The 17,338-nt window shown below is 36.5% G+C and overlaps 1 protein-coding gene across 5 annotated transcripts in view; it reads right to left on the bottom strand.

Moving 5' to 3' along the window:
* Window positions 1-17,338, bottom strand: part of ADGRA1 (adhesion G protein-coupled receptor A1) — a 278,100-nt gene that overhangs the window by 39,179 nt on the left and 221,583 nt on the right. For all 5 annotated transcript variants that reach the window (XM_082765151.1, XM_082765152.1, XM_082765153.1 and 2 more), the window contains 2 exons: window positions 8,272-8,399; window positions 7,227-7,350 (listed from right to left, as the gene is read on the bottom strand). In XM_082765151.1, coding sequence (XP_082621277.1) covers window positions 7,227-7,350; window positions 8,272-8,399 — 252 coding nt within the window. The remainder of the gene's footprint in view (window positions 1-7,226; window positions 7,351-8,271; window positions 8,400-17,338) is intronic.

Genomic DNA, 17,338 nt, shown 5'->3' with positions numbered 1-17,338 from the left:
GACGGATAAAGGAAAAAAGAAATCCATGACTTTTGTTTATATTTAGTAACATATCACAAAACTTGAACACTGCAGCAAATATCATCAACAGAATACCCTTTGTAATTTTCTCTGGGACTTGTCTGCCACATTAGACAAGAGAGCATAAAGCCTTCATAGCTGTTGTCGCTTGAGGTAAAAGAAGCGGAAATAAGAGAACGAGACAACTTTGTACCATCAGCTGGCAGACATTGCCAGTTCAGTGGCTAGTGCTGTCTGGACTTAGTTCATGTGCAGCTTGCAGCATTTCTGTAGGGACACAGTGAATATATATTCCCTATGAACTGAGGGGAGCAAAGGAGTAAGACAGGAAGGAGAAAAGGGGGAGGAGAAAGTGAAAAGAAGGTGGCAGAAACCAGAAGAAAGAAACTAGAAAAAAAAAAAAAAGATAATTGGTTCATCACCTCTTCCTCATTTCAGCACAGCACTGTTATTATAAATTCTGTAATTATTCCATACAAGTATGCCAAAGGCTTGATAAGATGAACAGCAAGGATGAATTCTGTGTGAGCAGACACCAACATGTGAAATTCAGTGTATATAGCCATATATTCAGAAAACGTGAGCCTCTTGAGAGAATTAAATTCCTAAAATAGCATAATCAAATAATTTTATTGAACTTTGCAGGAGACAACTGAACTGAATGGACAATATTGCTATGCCACACCTTAGTCACACTACCTTTCTCCACACTATGAAATATTCAGCAACTTAGTTGCTTCTGATAGACAACTCAAGCAAACACAAAAAAATAGAAATGTGTTCAGCTTCTGTAATATCTTTTCAGCAGTATGTCTCTTTTTCTTTCAAAATAAAGTTCTCCACTTGCATTTTTTGCTTAAGGCAAAAGAGGATATATCCTGATGTTACAGGACCTCCTGATGACTGATGAATATGAAGGACAATAGTGACAATATGGAGATAAAACATATAGGACACTTAACAAAACGTGGAATTTGGAAGTGTGCACCAAGCTTTTATACTAAAATCCAAAGGAAAGGGTACTCTTTTCTCCTTGTGGAAATAATTTTTTCTGGACTAGAATTTTTGTTCTTACTCATTAACTAATAATCATTAGAAAAGGAATGCTTGTCTCACATCATCTTGAAAATTCAGTAATTCGGTTTCAAAGTGGTGGGCTCAGCCCTCTGACTCTTCTTTCCCCCTATTTCCACACTGACAGCATTCATGACATGGAGATGTATTTCCCGCACTGTTGCACTTACAGGTTGTGGCTTTATGCTCTCTTGCCCCCCTCAGTGGGACCACCTCTTTCTAGCTGTCTTAAGCTAGGTAGACATCTGAGCCCTATGCTATGAATACGAGGTAACAGTTCATGACATCCAAAACAAGGTTAACAGAAAAGGAACAGGACAAAGTTATTTCTGTTCAGTAAATTCTCACTTAGATCCATTAGCAAACATAAAACTTAGGTTTATTGCACTAAAGATCCAGGGTATGAGTTTATCCGTGTATAACTTGTTACTGGATTTGTGCCTCTCTCTGTAAAGCTTAGGAGGCCAACAAATTGATACAAATGAAATATCAAAATGTTCACTTAAAACTATCTAACGATAAACTTAAAACTGTAAAAGGGAAGTGGAGGTTCTGGTCAATGAAAATTGAATGAGAGTCAGGAGTGTGCCCTGGCAGCTAAATGGGCCAGCCATATTATGGATCAGGTGGATCAGGCACAGCATTGCTAGCCAGCTGAGGAAAGTGATTGTCCTGCTCTGCTCTGGTGTGGCATCACCTTGAGCACTGTGTTTGGTTTTGGGTGCCACAATATAAGGACATAAAACTGTTTGCATCCAAAGAGGGCAACAAATATGGTGAATGGTCTAGAGGGTGAGACATATGAGGAGCGGCTGAGGGCACTTGTTTTGTTCAGCCCAGAGCAGAGGAGGCCTAGGGGAGGCCTCACGATGGCTGCAGCTTCCTCACGAGGGGAGTGGAGGGGCAAGCGCTGAGCTCTGCTGTCTGGGGACAGCGACAGGACCTGAGGGAACAATATGGAGCTGGTACAGGCTGGGTGTTAGGGAAAGGTTCTTCGCTGAGAGGTTGGTCAGGCACTGGCACAGGTTCCCCAGGGAAGTGGTCACAGCACTGAACCTGGAGGAGTTTGAGAAGCGTTTAGACAATGCTTCTTAGACATGGTTTCATTTTTTGGGTGGTGCTGCATGGAACCAGGAGCTGGACGTGTGGGTCCATTCCATCTCATGATTCTATGATCCTACCTTTGCTATAAGCGGGGCTTACCTTCACTGCAATGTAAGTTTCACTAAAATTGTGTGGGAAGGGCTATGTTTTGCTTACAGAACAGGGGTTATGACTGAATATGTTAAAGGTATGATGCTTATTTGTAAGAAGGCTTTCCACTCACAAGCCAAATGATACAGAAAGAACTATCAAGACATATGCATTGAAGCCAGCATTGCACCTAAATCTGCTTAATAACAGCAGTTATTATGGGGAAAATTTTCTCATTTCCCTGGACTGTATTCCTAGAACTGGGGATAAGCACCAGCCTACTGAATAAAAGTTTGCAGTTTTCTGCAGTAAGAAGATGCTGTCTTTATGTGCTCCTTCAGCAAATTTCAGCACCCCAGAGGTTAGAAGTTCCACACGATGCAATTGCCATGGGAATGACCAGAATACAAATTTATGCAAAACATCCTGGCACAAAACAAAAACAAACAAAAACACTGCCTTACGCAGCTCTAACCTACACATAATTTTTTCCCCTTATTTTTTATTTTATTTTATTTTATTTTATTTTTAATATTTCAGATAAACAAGGCTGTCTCAGCCAGTTCTATTTAAGGGAAGGCATGGATATTCACTAACATTCTGATTAAACAATTAATCCTTCACAGAAAGAAAATAAAATCTTTTCAGTGAAATGGAAGGATTTCAAAAATTCCTTGTGGTTTCTAACACCAGTGGAAATATGTCGTGATCTTAAAGCATTTAGCCTTAGAACAAACCCGTTCTCACTTCATGGTTAGAAAATTGATAGCAAGAAGTTGAGACCCAAAAATGAGATGGGTCTCACCAGGAAGGGACCAGGAAGTACAATCTTCATCATGCACATCTAACTCCACAACATGAAAACTCTTTCAGTGTCACTGGTCGCTGCAAGCAAAGTTTCTAGCCACTGATACTCTTGCTAGAACATATGATTAGCTCTGTTCCTCTTTTGGGAGAGCTAAGCAGTGCAGCATTAAAGACCTCTCAAAATCCTGTATATAGAGTATACTTCTATATCTCTTGAGATGCCCTAAATGGCATACTCAGAAATACTCTTTTCTCCTCTTTCTATAATATTTTTTTTATCCATGTATCCAGAGCTCCCATCGAAGTTGTGGCTCTTAACTTCTTAAATCAGTAGGCCACGAAGTGATCATGCTACCTAGTCTACTAGGATTAAAAAAAATCAAAAATTCTGTCCCTTAAAATAACCTTTCTGTCTCCTGAGTCTTGTGCCCCTAACCCTACTTATTCTTCATGCTTCAACATGTGTAGTGGGACTAACCATTTCATCCCCTCATGGCCATAGCCTCAGGGCTATGATGCTTTACAGGAAAATAGGGGGTGCCCTCACTCTTTCAGACTGAGGGTACAGAACCAATGCCTCCCACACTGTGGAGAGTGATCCAGCTACAGTTGTGTCTGCCTCCATCTCATTCCTTACAGGAAAGGAATAAGCCTTCTTCCCTGCCCTTTGAAGGATAGTAATCTGAGGGCCTAAGCAAGGGAGATAGAAGGGATTGGCTGCATTCTCCACCAGTTGGCTCAAGCACCTTTCTGTCTAGTGTAGTGTCTCTGAATCATCTCATTATGCTGTTCCTAACACAATCTTTGCCTTGCAAATGAATGATTTTGGCATAAACTCAAAGCTCTGGATTCTACGTGAACAGCCAGCATTCAGTGACACTCAGAGTCAGATTTGTGGGTAATCTCAGTCTGTAGATATAACCTAATTCACACAGGAAATCTGTGAAGCAATTAGCTCTTCCAGACCAGCATTCTAACATCAGTTTTCTTTATAAATCACAAGTAAAGACTGCATAGCAAATATGTGAGTGAGACTGTCTATACAAAATCCTCTCTGAAATTGGTATGCAGATTTAAAAGTAAGTTTTTAGATTTTTAGATTCCAGATAAAGATAAATATCTTACTATCTCTGAAAATACATTTTTTAATTCAATTACTTTGCCTTCAAGGAGATATGAAGATTCTTCCAGCTATCTATCAGAGAAAATTGGTCCATTTCTATAGTATTAATTCCTGCCACTTAAAATTAGCCTGGGCCACATCATATAGAGGGAGAAGGTGATCCAAATGAAGTAATTTTAAAACCATCCTTTTTGGTTAATTATGAAGAAAAAAAATAACCCAGTCTACTACTTCACTTGGGTAAAAATGTTGCAGTGAAATTTTTGTGAAAATTTTAGCAATAATTACAATTAGAAAGGTAGAGGTTCAGTGGCTTTGGCACCACATGTCAGCTGTTATGTCAGAAAATGCTTGCACTTGGAAGATTCCCTTATGCACTCAGGAAACCTAAAGTGCAAATTACATTACTGCAAGGAGAAGCTGTGTTTTGAATTTAAACAGGTGGAAAGATACCTGTACTAGAGCAACACTGATGAGGTCACATGCATGATATAACTAACATTTTAGTGCTGCTTGAAACAATAATATTTTTATAAATATATTCTTAAACTCTAATACCAGCTTTTTTCCACAAACTCAGACCTGACACATGACCTCATAGCAGCTGCACAGATGTACCTTTCATTGGTCTGAGTGATTCAAAAAAATTCTATATTCAATGGGCAGAAGAAAAGGAGCACTTTGCATCCCACCCCTGCTTAGGCAAACTATGGGAAGCATTCAAATATGTGAGTTTCTCAGGAAACCATTAGGAAATCTGATCTCTCTTAGCTTTGGCACCCTGAAGGATAAACCACAGGGTAATCCTCTCAGGGTTACCACAGGATGAAACAGGCACTGGTACTCACAGAAGTTTGAAGACAGTCAATGTCATTAGGCAAGAAAAGGTCCATGGTGGGGTACAATGTTCTGGTAGTAAACATTTGTTCAGCCTGTGTTGCCAGCTACAGGAGTCTTGTCTTAGATTACTTGGACTGTTGCATCAGTCAGCCCTACCGTATTCCATCAATTTCTACCAGGAACCAGAGAATGGTGTGTGTCTTGTGTGTCCTGTATCTTTGCTGTACCTTATCTTCTGACAATGTCTAAGTGGCATGATGTCACATCAATAAATAACTTAATGAAACTGATTAGAAAGCATATGTGGATCCATTCAGTTTCCCTAAGTATGCACGTTTCTCAGCATCTCAGGGCTGCCCCTGTACCATAGCACTATACAGTTGTCACTGATAATGCATTTTATGAAGATACTCCTGTAGTTTATGTATTACTCAACACATTATTAATAACTCATTTATCTTAATCAATTTTTCATTATTACTGCTAACACTGCATTGTTACCATGCAATCTGCAAAGTAAATAACCAGACAATGATTCTAACAACAGATGGTCATTTGTGATCGTGTAATTACATGGCCATGGCTGCCCTACAAACTCATCTTCTACCCTCACTTGCAAACTGCGGATAAAGACAATGGTAAATGATATTTCAATTTGATAGAACTCCCAGATTAATTACAATGCAATTCACTAGATATTGTGAGATAAGTATCTCAGAATAATTTCATGGACAGCTGTGTCAGTTAAATGAAAAATGATGTAATGTACATATGTAGACTTTATAAACAGAACATTATAAGTGCTTACAGATCTACTGGTGCTGTTTACAGATGGTCATGCACAAGTATACACAAAAACTTTCCAGAGCATCTCACTGAAAACTAGAGTAATAACTCTTAAACTGAAAGTTGTATGCTGCCTATCACGGGAACTCACGGGAACATATAATCTATTTTTAAAAATTAATTTTATGTTTCATAGTGCACAGAAGTTGGAGTCAATATACTTCCTTCCTTTAGTCTTTTGTATCTCATTTTCCTCTAACTTCCCCATATAAATAGGTTACCTTCTTATGCAGTAAGTATTGTAGTAATAACTCAGACCAGCATTCTGAAGCAAATTTATCTAAAACCTTCTAAAATTTTAAAATGACAGGATAACACAAGTACAAAATATTATTTCACAAATAGCCTTAAAATTCTTCATTCACTTATTATGAAGATTCAAAATATTCTATCGACTTTTAAAATAAATCATATTTATGATTTCACAAAAGCCTGAAGATTACACTGCAACAAGTATAGGTGTATTGTCTATATTTGCATCAAGCAATAATAGTGAAACAACCATTCATTGCTTTATAATTTCATAAATATATAACACAACAATTTATACTGAAAAGTTTCCTAGTTATGTTATTTTCTTGTTTTTCTTAGACAGGAATTATTCTGAGTAAGATATGTAGCTTGCTGTTTATTATTCCTTGTAACTATTCAGTTTGAACTGTATATCTCAGAAAGTGTTCAGGTAAAAATTGTAAGATGATTTTTTACACACAAATACAGAAAGTCAATTAATTATGTGCTACTGTTTTCAGTATGCTTGCTGAGAATTAGCAGGAGTGCTTAGATGAGTAGTGCTATGATTTTTTCTAATAATAGAAATTTTACAAAGTTTTTTTTTTTTTTTTTTTTTTTTAATTCAAAGTGTGGACATTGTTGCGAGCCAAGAAATAACTTGTTTTAGTTTAACAAACCAAATGGCCCCTATGCTTACAGTAGCACAAGCCATACCTGCTCTGTGCATCTCTTTATGCTATACCCCTGGAAAGAATGGAACTATGAAAGATATGAAATAGTCCATAAATCTTAAGTGTACTGTGCTTCGTCTCCTTACTGTGAGCTGTAATTAAAAGACATAATCATGCTATAAATATTAGTCTACCCAAGCAGACACTTAGGGATGCCAGCACCATCCTCAGATAAATGGCATAATAATGACTTATCATTAAGGTTAGAAAAGACTTATTCTAAAGAACTTAAAATCCACAGACAAAGTATGAAAAGAAAAAGAACTAACAATATTATGTTAAAAGATACAATTTCAAGTTTTAATTATCTAATAAGAATTACTTATTATATTAAGTATATTAAGGCACATACTTACAGCTTGACATATAATTGGGTATTTAATGCGATTGATTCCACCAGCAAAAACAGCAAAGGTAAGAGCAGTATGGAAACAAAAGTTGAGAAGCATGTGCCATCCTTTTCTGCTTATTCGGATTGTACTGTTGAAAAAAAAAACATTTAAAAATGAAAAAAAGCATACCGACTATGCAAATTATACTTTGGAAAAATGCTTAACATGATATCATTAAATTCACTGATTCCTGAATACCTACACAGCAATATGCTTATAGAACACAGTCTAATTTATACAGCACTGAAGTCAAAAATAGGGGACGTAAAAAGGGTCTACTAATTTAAAGTTCCTCCATCAAATCAAACATCTAAAGAAGAGTGAGAAAAGCAAAAGGCTTATTGCATAACTTCAGATATGCAGGTTTAACAAGACATCTCTAAAGAATTAAATGGAAGCTGAAGATCAGAAGTCATTGCATTAAGTTCACTTAATTAATATTTAGCAGCTTCTACAGTACAATACTCTTTTAAATTGCTAATGGTCTTTAACAGAAGTATGCAGTTAAAATGACATTTATATAAATCTTTTATATAAAAGAAAACACAAGTTTTCTAAAACCAAGAAGACTTAAAAGTTGAAGAAAGTTTCTTTTACCCAATGACAGTAGCCAAATCTTTCAACCAAACCAATACCCGTGTAGCTGTCCTAGGTGCTGCTGTTTTGCTATTTCAACAGAATTTGCCAGACAAAACTTTGATAGTGCCTGTGGTTTTATATTAAATTGTCAAGTTAGAAGTCTTAAGAACTATACACAGACCATTTAGAAATACATCTCAGGAAAGATAAAGTTTGGTAAAGGTTAATATAACTTTTTTTTTTTTTTTTGGGGGGGGGTGGGGGGAGGTAGGGATGGGGGGGTGTCTTCTCTGGTCTAAATCATGTTGACAATGTTGCCATCCAGCAGCAATTCACAACATTTATCTTCTCAGTAAGGGTTAGAAAAATTGCAGTATCTCAATGTAACTCCGATCACTCTAACATAAGTCCTTTAAAACTGGATTCTTACCTGTGATGGACAATGTAGGTGATAATGGAAGCAAACAGGCACAACAACATAACTGCAGTACATGCATATACCACAGGGTGCAGAAACTCCCCTGGGTACTGGGGGAAAGACAGCACTGTCTTAAAATCCTATGGAGAAAGCAAAATGATTTAACACTGTTAGGCATGTGTGAAACTCAGACTTCATTTCAATATGACCTGTCATTTCTAGCTGTTTCCTCTCTAGAGCAGGAAAATAAGATGATGAACTTTTTATGTAGATACAGTTCATGAATTTACATTGACATCAGACTGCTCCTTCCTCATCTGCATACACTTTGCAAGAGAAATTAGCCTTTTTGTATAAGCAGACATATCCTAATTAAAAAAAAAAAAAAAACAAAAACAAACAAACAAACAAACAAAAAAAAAAAACTGAAAAAGTATACAGAATATTATATCTTGCAGGCTTTAGTAATATCTGTTCCTTCAGATAACATGAACTTTATGCATGTATTTTACCAGGATATTAAATACAAAATATCAAATTACCATAAAGGTCTCTAAATGGCATACAGACAACTTCAGAAGAACCACTCAAAGGAATGAAAGCCCTAAGATTACATCCAAAATATTGACTTAGCAGCTCCTATATTCAAATACCATCCCCAGTTGATGCACCCCTTCTGACCCAGTGACCTTCATGCTTAGAAGCAAATACTCTACTACCTATACAAATTCAAAAGTAGTTTGACAGCTATATTAACAGAAAAGTAAAGATCTGCGTATTTCTTTTGGACCTGCTAGTGTCTACTAACAAAATTCTTCATAAAAAAAATCAAGAAAAACATTAATATCTTTGTAAAATTAACCATATTAATTTCCCATTCTAAAGTACTGGATCTCACAATGAAGAAATAATAAGAGAGCTATGTCTGCAGGTGAAATGGATGGAAAGCAGGAGACTGTTACAGAAAACAGTGTCTTCACACTGTCTGAATTAAACAAAACATTAGATTTCCACTGTAATACACTAAGCCACATCTGTTTGTGGCACTACATTTCTGGAAAAAAAAATATATATATATACATAACTTATCACACAAGTGCAAACAAAGTATTATCTGTATGCCAATTTCCATGGGCAACACCATTAACTGTGAACTGTGCACACAGGAACACACACACATCCTAGCACAGAAAAATGCAATATTCAAAAAAGCTACTAAAATACAATCCAGGAAATACTAACACTGAAAATAATGACAAACTGTTTTATTTATTTGTTTGGTTTTTAATCTTATTGAATTTGATTTTTTTTTAATTTTAATTTTTTTGAAAAAAAAAATTCAAAATTGAAATTTCAATTTTAGGTTGTGGTAGAGTTTAGCTGCCCAGTAGGGCAAAACCATCACACTTGGAAGAAAATATAATTTTCTTGAGGTGAAATTTCTTCTTGGATACTGGGACATTAATGCTAGTACTTTTCTTTTTTTTTTTTTTTTTTTTTTTTCTCTTCAATTACATTTGCATGCAGAGAGCTGCTTTCCAGCACCGTTTGTGTATATGAATTTGTCCATGTACAAGCAGCTAACATTCATGAGTACATGCAATTATTAAATTAGGGAACAAGGCACAGTTTGGTTTACCTCCCAAGTAATATATGCTGTAGTAGTCATTATTTTTCTTTGTAACAGCTTTAAACTTCCAAAGAGTGATTGTAGCAGTTTCACCAGATGTGTATTAATTTCAGACATAACCAGAGCAGCTTATAACATATATAAACAAGAATATCAAAATGAACAAATAGCATGAACTAGATAGCAAATCATCATCACAGCCTTCTATCACAGAGTACCACAGTACTCTTCAAGTATTTCCTCAGCTAGTGTGTGTCCCTCAGTTTGAACTCAGTTAAATTTGTTCAGTCATTTGTCCCATACACAAGTACTCTCCGAGCCCTGCTGAGTATGCCAGGACTCAAAGTCAGTGATAGAGTCACTTGTCACAGAGGTAATCTTATACTGTCTCCTAATATTTTTGCAACTCTTCACCACATTTTTTTTTGACAATTAATTAACCATTAATTAACAATTAACAATTGTTATATTGGACAATTTAACAAGAAATACTCTGCTGAAAGTGTTTACTCTTACTAATATAATCATGTTTTGGTATACTAATATAATCGTGTTTTGGTATACTAATAGCATAGTTTGTTGAAATTTTAGATATATACTTGCTTCACTCTGTATTAAGAAACCACACTATAACACCATTGCAATAGTGAAGTTATTTAAGTCAATATATATCTTGGACACTTCTGGAAGAGTCTGAAAAATTACGAAAATCATGAAGAATGAAACACACTGAAGGTACACATTTATCTAGCAACAAATGAAAATTACTTTGCATCATGTGGCATCAGTCAGTGTACTAAAGAATTATCTTTTATATAGTTTAAATGCAAGTATCAGCCAATCACTATGTTTTAATACTTATATAAAAGAAAATGCCATATGTTTTACAGGAATACAGACGTTTTGCATGCAGAAGAACCAAGAACAACTGGCAACTTAAATCTAATTCCATTTTTAAATCTTCATTTTTATCTCTTTTCTAATCTTGTACAGCAATTAAGTGGTAAAACTTTTGAGTATTATAATGTGTTACATGTATTACCAATGTAGAATATATTTTTAAAGATTTTTGTACTGATTTCATTACAGATATGCAATAGATTCATCTTGTCTGCTTTTTAATGACAAATAAATCTTATTGATTTGTCAGCTTCCCCTGAGTAATCCTCCGAGGAAGAGAGCATGCAGAAAACACAGTTTTATTTTGTTTTGTTTTGATGCTGTATGCAAAGCAGCATAATTGCATGTTAGATTTAAATAAGGCAGGTTTAGTTTATTTTCTGGAAGTGACCGAAATGGTGACAGTACTGAAAAAAAATGGGAATTATCTACAGGAAAATGAATACACACAAAACTGTTACCTTTACAAAGGAAATGCTATGTACAACTCCAAGACCAGTAAAATACTGTCTAATGAGACATCATCATTCATTCACCCTCATAACATTATGTGGTGTAAATACCACGGTAGCTCACAAGGCATGATAGAAATTAGTGATGGAAATTAATGACAAAAGATATTTTATCAGCTATTTTGTCCATCGATGGGAATTACAAAAATATCAGAGTGCAAGTGGGACTGTTTCACTTGAGTCTTCAAATGCAAAAATCAACTAAAATAGACACATCTCTCCTGATCACTTAAAATTAAATATGGAAGCATAAAAAGGTACAGACGAATTACATGCCACGGGCATCCCTGAGATATCTAACAACAGATGCTGAGAAAGGTGAAGGGAAGATATGGTGAGCTAGTATTAAATACCTGGTACTTCCACGAAATCATATATGTTAAAAAACTAGAAATCTAGTTTGTGTTGTAACTTTTTAAAAATCCATATACTGATATTAGATTATATGTTTATTTTTGATATATTTCTTATAACAATATAACTAAGAAAGTATAATCTAATTGTTTTTTGTGTTTAAAGCACGATACTTGAAATTGTTTTCCCCAAGGAATTCATATCCACATGCCCCAGAGACTTAAAAAGAGAAGTGCATTTGAACAATCAGTTACAGTGAGAGTTAGATTCCTCATACTTAAGCAAACCAAAAATCACTTAGGTGCCAAAGTCTGTTAAGATGCTTAGCAGCACCACAATAAGGAAATTAAGTGAAGAACTGGGTCACTACAAGGAGCTGAAAACACTGCAATGCACACTGAGTGGAGCAGCTGATATGCTAGAAGGCAGAGTAGCCGTTTGGTGGAATCTCAAGAGGCTGGAGGCATGGGCTGACGGGAACCTCATGAAGTTCATTAAGGAGAAATAAAAGTTTTCCATCTCTGGGATAGAGGAACCCTGACAGCCGTACAGTTTGCAAGACAAGTGACTGGAAGCCAGCTTTACAGAAAAGGATCAAGGGGTATTGCTGGACAATAAGACAATAAGCAAATCTGTGGTGAGCCCCTGTGTCATGTACCATTAGCCACCCATTGGGCTGTATTAGAAAACCACAGACAGCAGGTTGAAGGAAGTGATTATTCTCTTCTATTCAGCATTTCGAGACCAAATCTCAAGTAGCGTGTCTGCTTTGGAATGCTTCAGCACAATGAAGATGTTGAAAAAATGGAAGTCCATTAGAAGCAACCAAAACAATAAGGTGGCTGAAGACCTAGATCCTAGGGCTTAAACTTACATCTCTATCACCCAAGAGTTGGGCCATTTTACTGAGCTCCTTTACAGTCTGGATCCCTTTACACCGTTGTGGAAGCTGTACCACTGAGAATGGAAGATCCCTTAAAGCAACAGAAAGCAAGAGCAAATAGATATAAAGAGCTTGAGCCAGAGGCCTGCTTTGTTATAAAGTTAGGGCATTTTGAAGGACATGAACCTGTATTTTTGTTCCCAGTGCCAAGCTACCTTATGCATTTTACAGCACACAAAAAAATACATACTATGCAGTATAATTTAATGAAAAGTAGATAAAATCCAAGGAGAAAAGAATTAAAGAGATCTTGCTCTTATGATTATACTCACTTTAAGGCTTGTACAAAAGATTAGAACGTTCAAAATATTCTGGAAAAAAAACAGAAACCTTCTGGGAAGTTGATTTCAATACAGTGCACTAGGCCTAAGCACTGTTTGCTATGTGAACAGTACATCCCAGCTCAAAACTCAGGTGAAGAGTGTGCAGATCTTTGCTAGGCCACTGACTGACAACAGAGCTTGGAAACTTAGCTCTACACTACAGGAAGCATCTATAGTTGCTTATCAACAAAAATTACAAAAAGCTTATTCTTAAAACTCCCTCTTTAAAAGCAGCCTGATTTATCAAAGGATTGAATGGCTTTTCAACAGTCTGTTATGGGAAAACCCTGTGTTTCCTATAGGGAAAATGTCAAATACCATAATTATATCAAGCTTCTAAATAACATCTCTGTAATACTTCCCTGACTCATGAATTAATTTCTTGAACGGTTTAACAGGCTGTTTAACTTGGAGAAACCCTGAAACATGGACATTTAGAAGACTATTTTCAGGAGTGGACTTCATGAATAGGTAAAAGAAATCCTGCAATTTTCTCCAGTCACATTGAAAATACTGAAAAGGTAGTATTTGTGGTGCTGTGATCCTCCCAGCTTGGAAAGGCTTCAGTCTTTCAGGAAATGCTCATAAAACAAGGGAAAAATCCTTTAACTCCTTTGGCATGATCCCTTACTAGTACATTGCCTCTCCACAATTTCTCCTTCACACAATTTTTCCACAAGGAAAACCTTCACACAAGGTTTGCTTCCAGAGTGGTTTCAAAATTTGCTCCATTTTTGTCAGCTTCGTCTCCTCAGCCGTAATTATCGCCAATAGCCATCCACTTTTCCAGTGAATGACTCCTTTCAGTTGCAATAAAAAACAACTCAACAAACAACAAAAGAACAAACAAAAAAGAAACACACCTATGTTATTTGGAAGTAGTAGATATATGATGACAATAAAGGAAAGGAGTTGTTTCAGTTGCAGATGACACCAAGTTAGGTGCGTGTGTCGATCTGCTTGAGGGTAGGAAAGCTCTGCAGGAGGATCTGGATAGGCTGCACCGATGGGCTGAGGTCAACTGCATGAAGTTCAACAAGGCCAAGTGCCGGGTCCTGCACCTGGGGCGCAATAACCCCAAGCAGAGCTACAGGCTGGGAGAGGAATGGTTGGAGAGCTGCCAGGCAGAGAAGGACCTGGGAGTGATGGTGGATAGTCGGCTGAATATGAGCCAGCAGTGTGCTCAGGTGGCCAAGAAGGCCAACGGCATCCTGGCTTGTATCAGGAACAGTGTGGCCAGCAGGGCTAGGGAGGTGATCATCCCCCTGTACTCAGCTTTGGTGAGGCCGCACCTCGAGTACTGTGTTCAGTTTTGGGCCCCTCGCTACAAGAAGGACATCGAGGTGCTTGAGCGGGTGCAGAGAAGGGCGACAAAGCTGGTGAGGGGCCTGGAGAACAAGTCCTACGAGGAGCGGCTGAGGGAGCTGGGCTTGTTCAGCCTGGAGAAGAGGAGGCTCAGGGGCGACCTTATCGCTCTCTATGGGTACCTCAAGGGAGGCTGTAGTGAGGTGGGGGTTGGCCTGTTCTCCCACGTGCCTGGTGACAGGACGAGGGGGAATGGGCTTAAGTTGCGCCAGGGGAGGTTTTAGGTTAGATGTTAGGAAGAACTTCTTCACTGAAAGGGTTGTGAGGCACTGGAACAGGCTGCCCAGGGAGGTGGTGGAGTCACCATCCCTGGAAGTCTTCAAAAGACATTTAGATGTAGAGCTTAGGGAAATGGTTTAGTGGGGACTGTTAGCGTTAGGTCAGAGGTTGGACTCGATGATCTTGAGGTCTCTTCCAACCTAGAAAATTCTGTGATTCTGTGATTTTTCAATTTTATGTTTGTTCAACCTATCTCCAAGATTAAAATAAAAAATGCTAACAATATTTATTAATCCATTTTATCTTAATTGAGAAGAAACATACATAGACTTAAGAATTTTGCTAGTGATTATTTGTCAGATTTGAGAAAATTACTATTGACAAAGCAGTCTTGTCAGGGGAAAAGGATATGCTGTACACAATTACAGTAATATCCATCACTATTGAATTGCCATTCTGTTCTAAGAAAAATGAAGGGAAGAACAAAGGACAAAGTATGTCAAAACATATTTAGCAAATTTTGAAGTTCAATGTTACTGTTGGACATTTTTGTTATCTTCTGAAGAGTTTTTACTCACATGTACTTCGGCTACAGGGCACTAGATTGATTATAACATACATAAATTATCTTGAAAAATTAAAATATTGATATACAGCTCTGATCACAAAAGAGCACAAATACATAGTATTTATGCAACAAATATTTATAATTAGATATATTAAATCTTCAATATTTAGTAAATTATATTTCTAAGCTTCAGAACATATCAATTCATAATGTTACTCTAAATCAGAAAATCAAATTGCAGAGGTTTATAGTTTGATACCTCAGAACGTTTTGGCCACCTCCCAAAAGAAACTAGAGTGAGACGGTCTCTCTTCCAACCTGCAGATACCAGAAGAAAAGACAAAGTAGGGGACTAGCCTAAACACACAGTATATGAAGGGAAAGGCAGGAATAAACCCAGGAGTTTTATTTCACAGTATTTACTCTCACCACTAGGTCATACCATTCAAAAGCTGATCACAAAAAAAGATAGTGCTGTATTACGTCTGGAACTAGTGTTTCATTTCCATCCACTGGCCCAACTCAGAGCACTGTGAAAGTGTGAAAGCAATGTGAGGAAGGAGCTCATATATATTCACTGGAACAGGCTCCCCAGGGAAGTGGTCACTGCACCGAGCCTGTCTGAATTTAAGAAGAGATTGGACTGTGAACTTAGGCACATGGTCTGAACTTTTGGGTAGACCTTTTGGGTAGACCTGTGCGGTGTCAAGAGTTGGACTTGATGATCCTTAAGGGTCCCTTCCAACTCAGGATATTCTATGATTCTATGATTCTATGATTCTATGATATATCCTTCTTTCCAACTCAAATGCCAAACTGTACTCTCTCTCATTGACATCACTTGAACAACTGTCATACAGAGAAATGAAATAGCTCTACATGAATCCTCTCACTTGAAGCATGCTCATGCTTATTAATTATCAATCATAGTTGATAAATCCTTGATTACCATCTTTCTAAAAAAGGACTCTACAAAACCTTTATTTTAACCCTTTTATGGTATCTAAGCAGAAGCAACTTTTATAACAGTTCAGTGAACTTTGTCTTTCTATTTAAAATGATGAGGACCAAAAATGATGAATCAGAATATGTTATGTACTAGCCATAAAATGGACAGCTAGATTAAATGAGTCTTCTATTTCATCTTGTTCCACAGAAGGATACATTATTCTGATAGCACTGTAAACCTTCAAGTTCACTATTACTTTATTGCTTCTCTTCAATTTACACATATTGCTGCTCTTTAGTTTGCTGATATTACCCCAAAACATAATAATCAATTATGAATTTTTATAGCTTAATAGATCTGAGAATTAAGAATAAAAAAAAGTATCATGTTATTCTAGCAAACTTCGTCAGCTACATACTGTATACTACCTATTTTGAACTTGCTGTCCATTTGTTAGTATTTTAAAATGTATTAGACAGGTGGGTGTGAATTCAGAAGAAACATATAGACACTTTATATTGTTCATGTTATAAAATCATAGCTAAGCAGAACAATGAAATACGTTTTCTGGTATGAGAACTCAACTGCCCAGAAAAGTGTAATCTATATTAAAGAGAACAAACTTTGACTTTATGCCACAAAATATAGATTAAAATACTTGAATGAAAATGGTTGAACAAAATGAAGTTACAGAAGTGTTCTAATAGCTGTTCAGAAAGCTGATGGAACACATACTTGTGTATATATATATATATATATATATATATTATATATACAAATATATAAATGATTTAAAATCAGACATCTTTTTTCTTAAAAGTGACTGTGAAATACAAGATAGGGAACAAATTATTCGCTACCGTTATCAATTGCAAAGAAAGACTGAGCCTCACATTTTATTTACTTGTCTTGCACAGATAAAAATGAAAGATGCACACAGGAAGAAAAGCAAACTTGAATTACCGTAACAAAATAACAAAAGTCAGAAGACCTAAAACAGAATTACATACCAGGTACAAAATCAGCATTAAAAGGTACCTCAGCTGTCTTTGCGGTTGCGGAAAACCCAAACTGCTACTTTTTATCTGATATAAATTTGCATTCGGCTTTATAAACTGAAAATTGTGACCCTTATGTCCGTATAGTTACACAAACACAGCAAAAACATGGAATTGGTTGCAGGCAATTAGTAGGCATTTAATAACTACTCAAAGTTTAAGAAGAAGAGGCTAAACCCAACCATTGAAGGAGGAGGAAGCCATTTTGGGTGTGGCACCTGCAAAGTCAACAGGTGCTTTCTTTAATAAATTTATAAA

The sequence above is a fragment of the Aythya marila genome (assembly GCF_965140915.1).
Source record: "Aythya marila genome assembly, chromosome: 7".
Classification (NCBI taxonomy): Eukaryota; Metazoa; Chordata; class Aves; order Anseriformes; family Anatidae; genus Aythya; species Aythya marila.
This window is presented reverse-complemented; position numbering and strand designations above follow the sequence as displayed.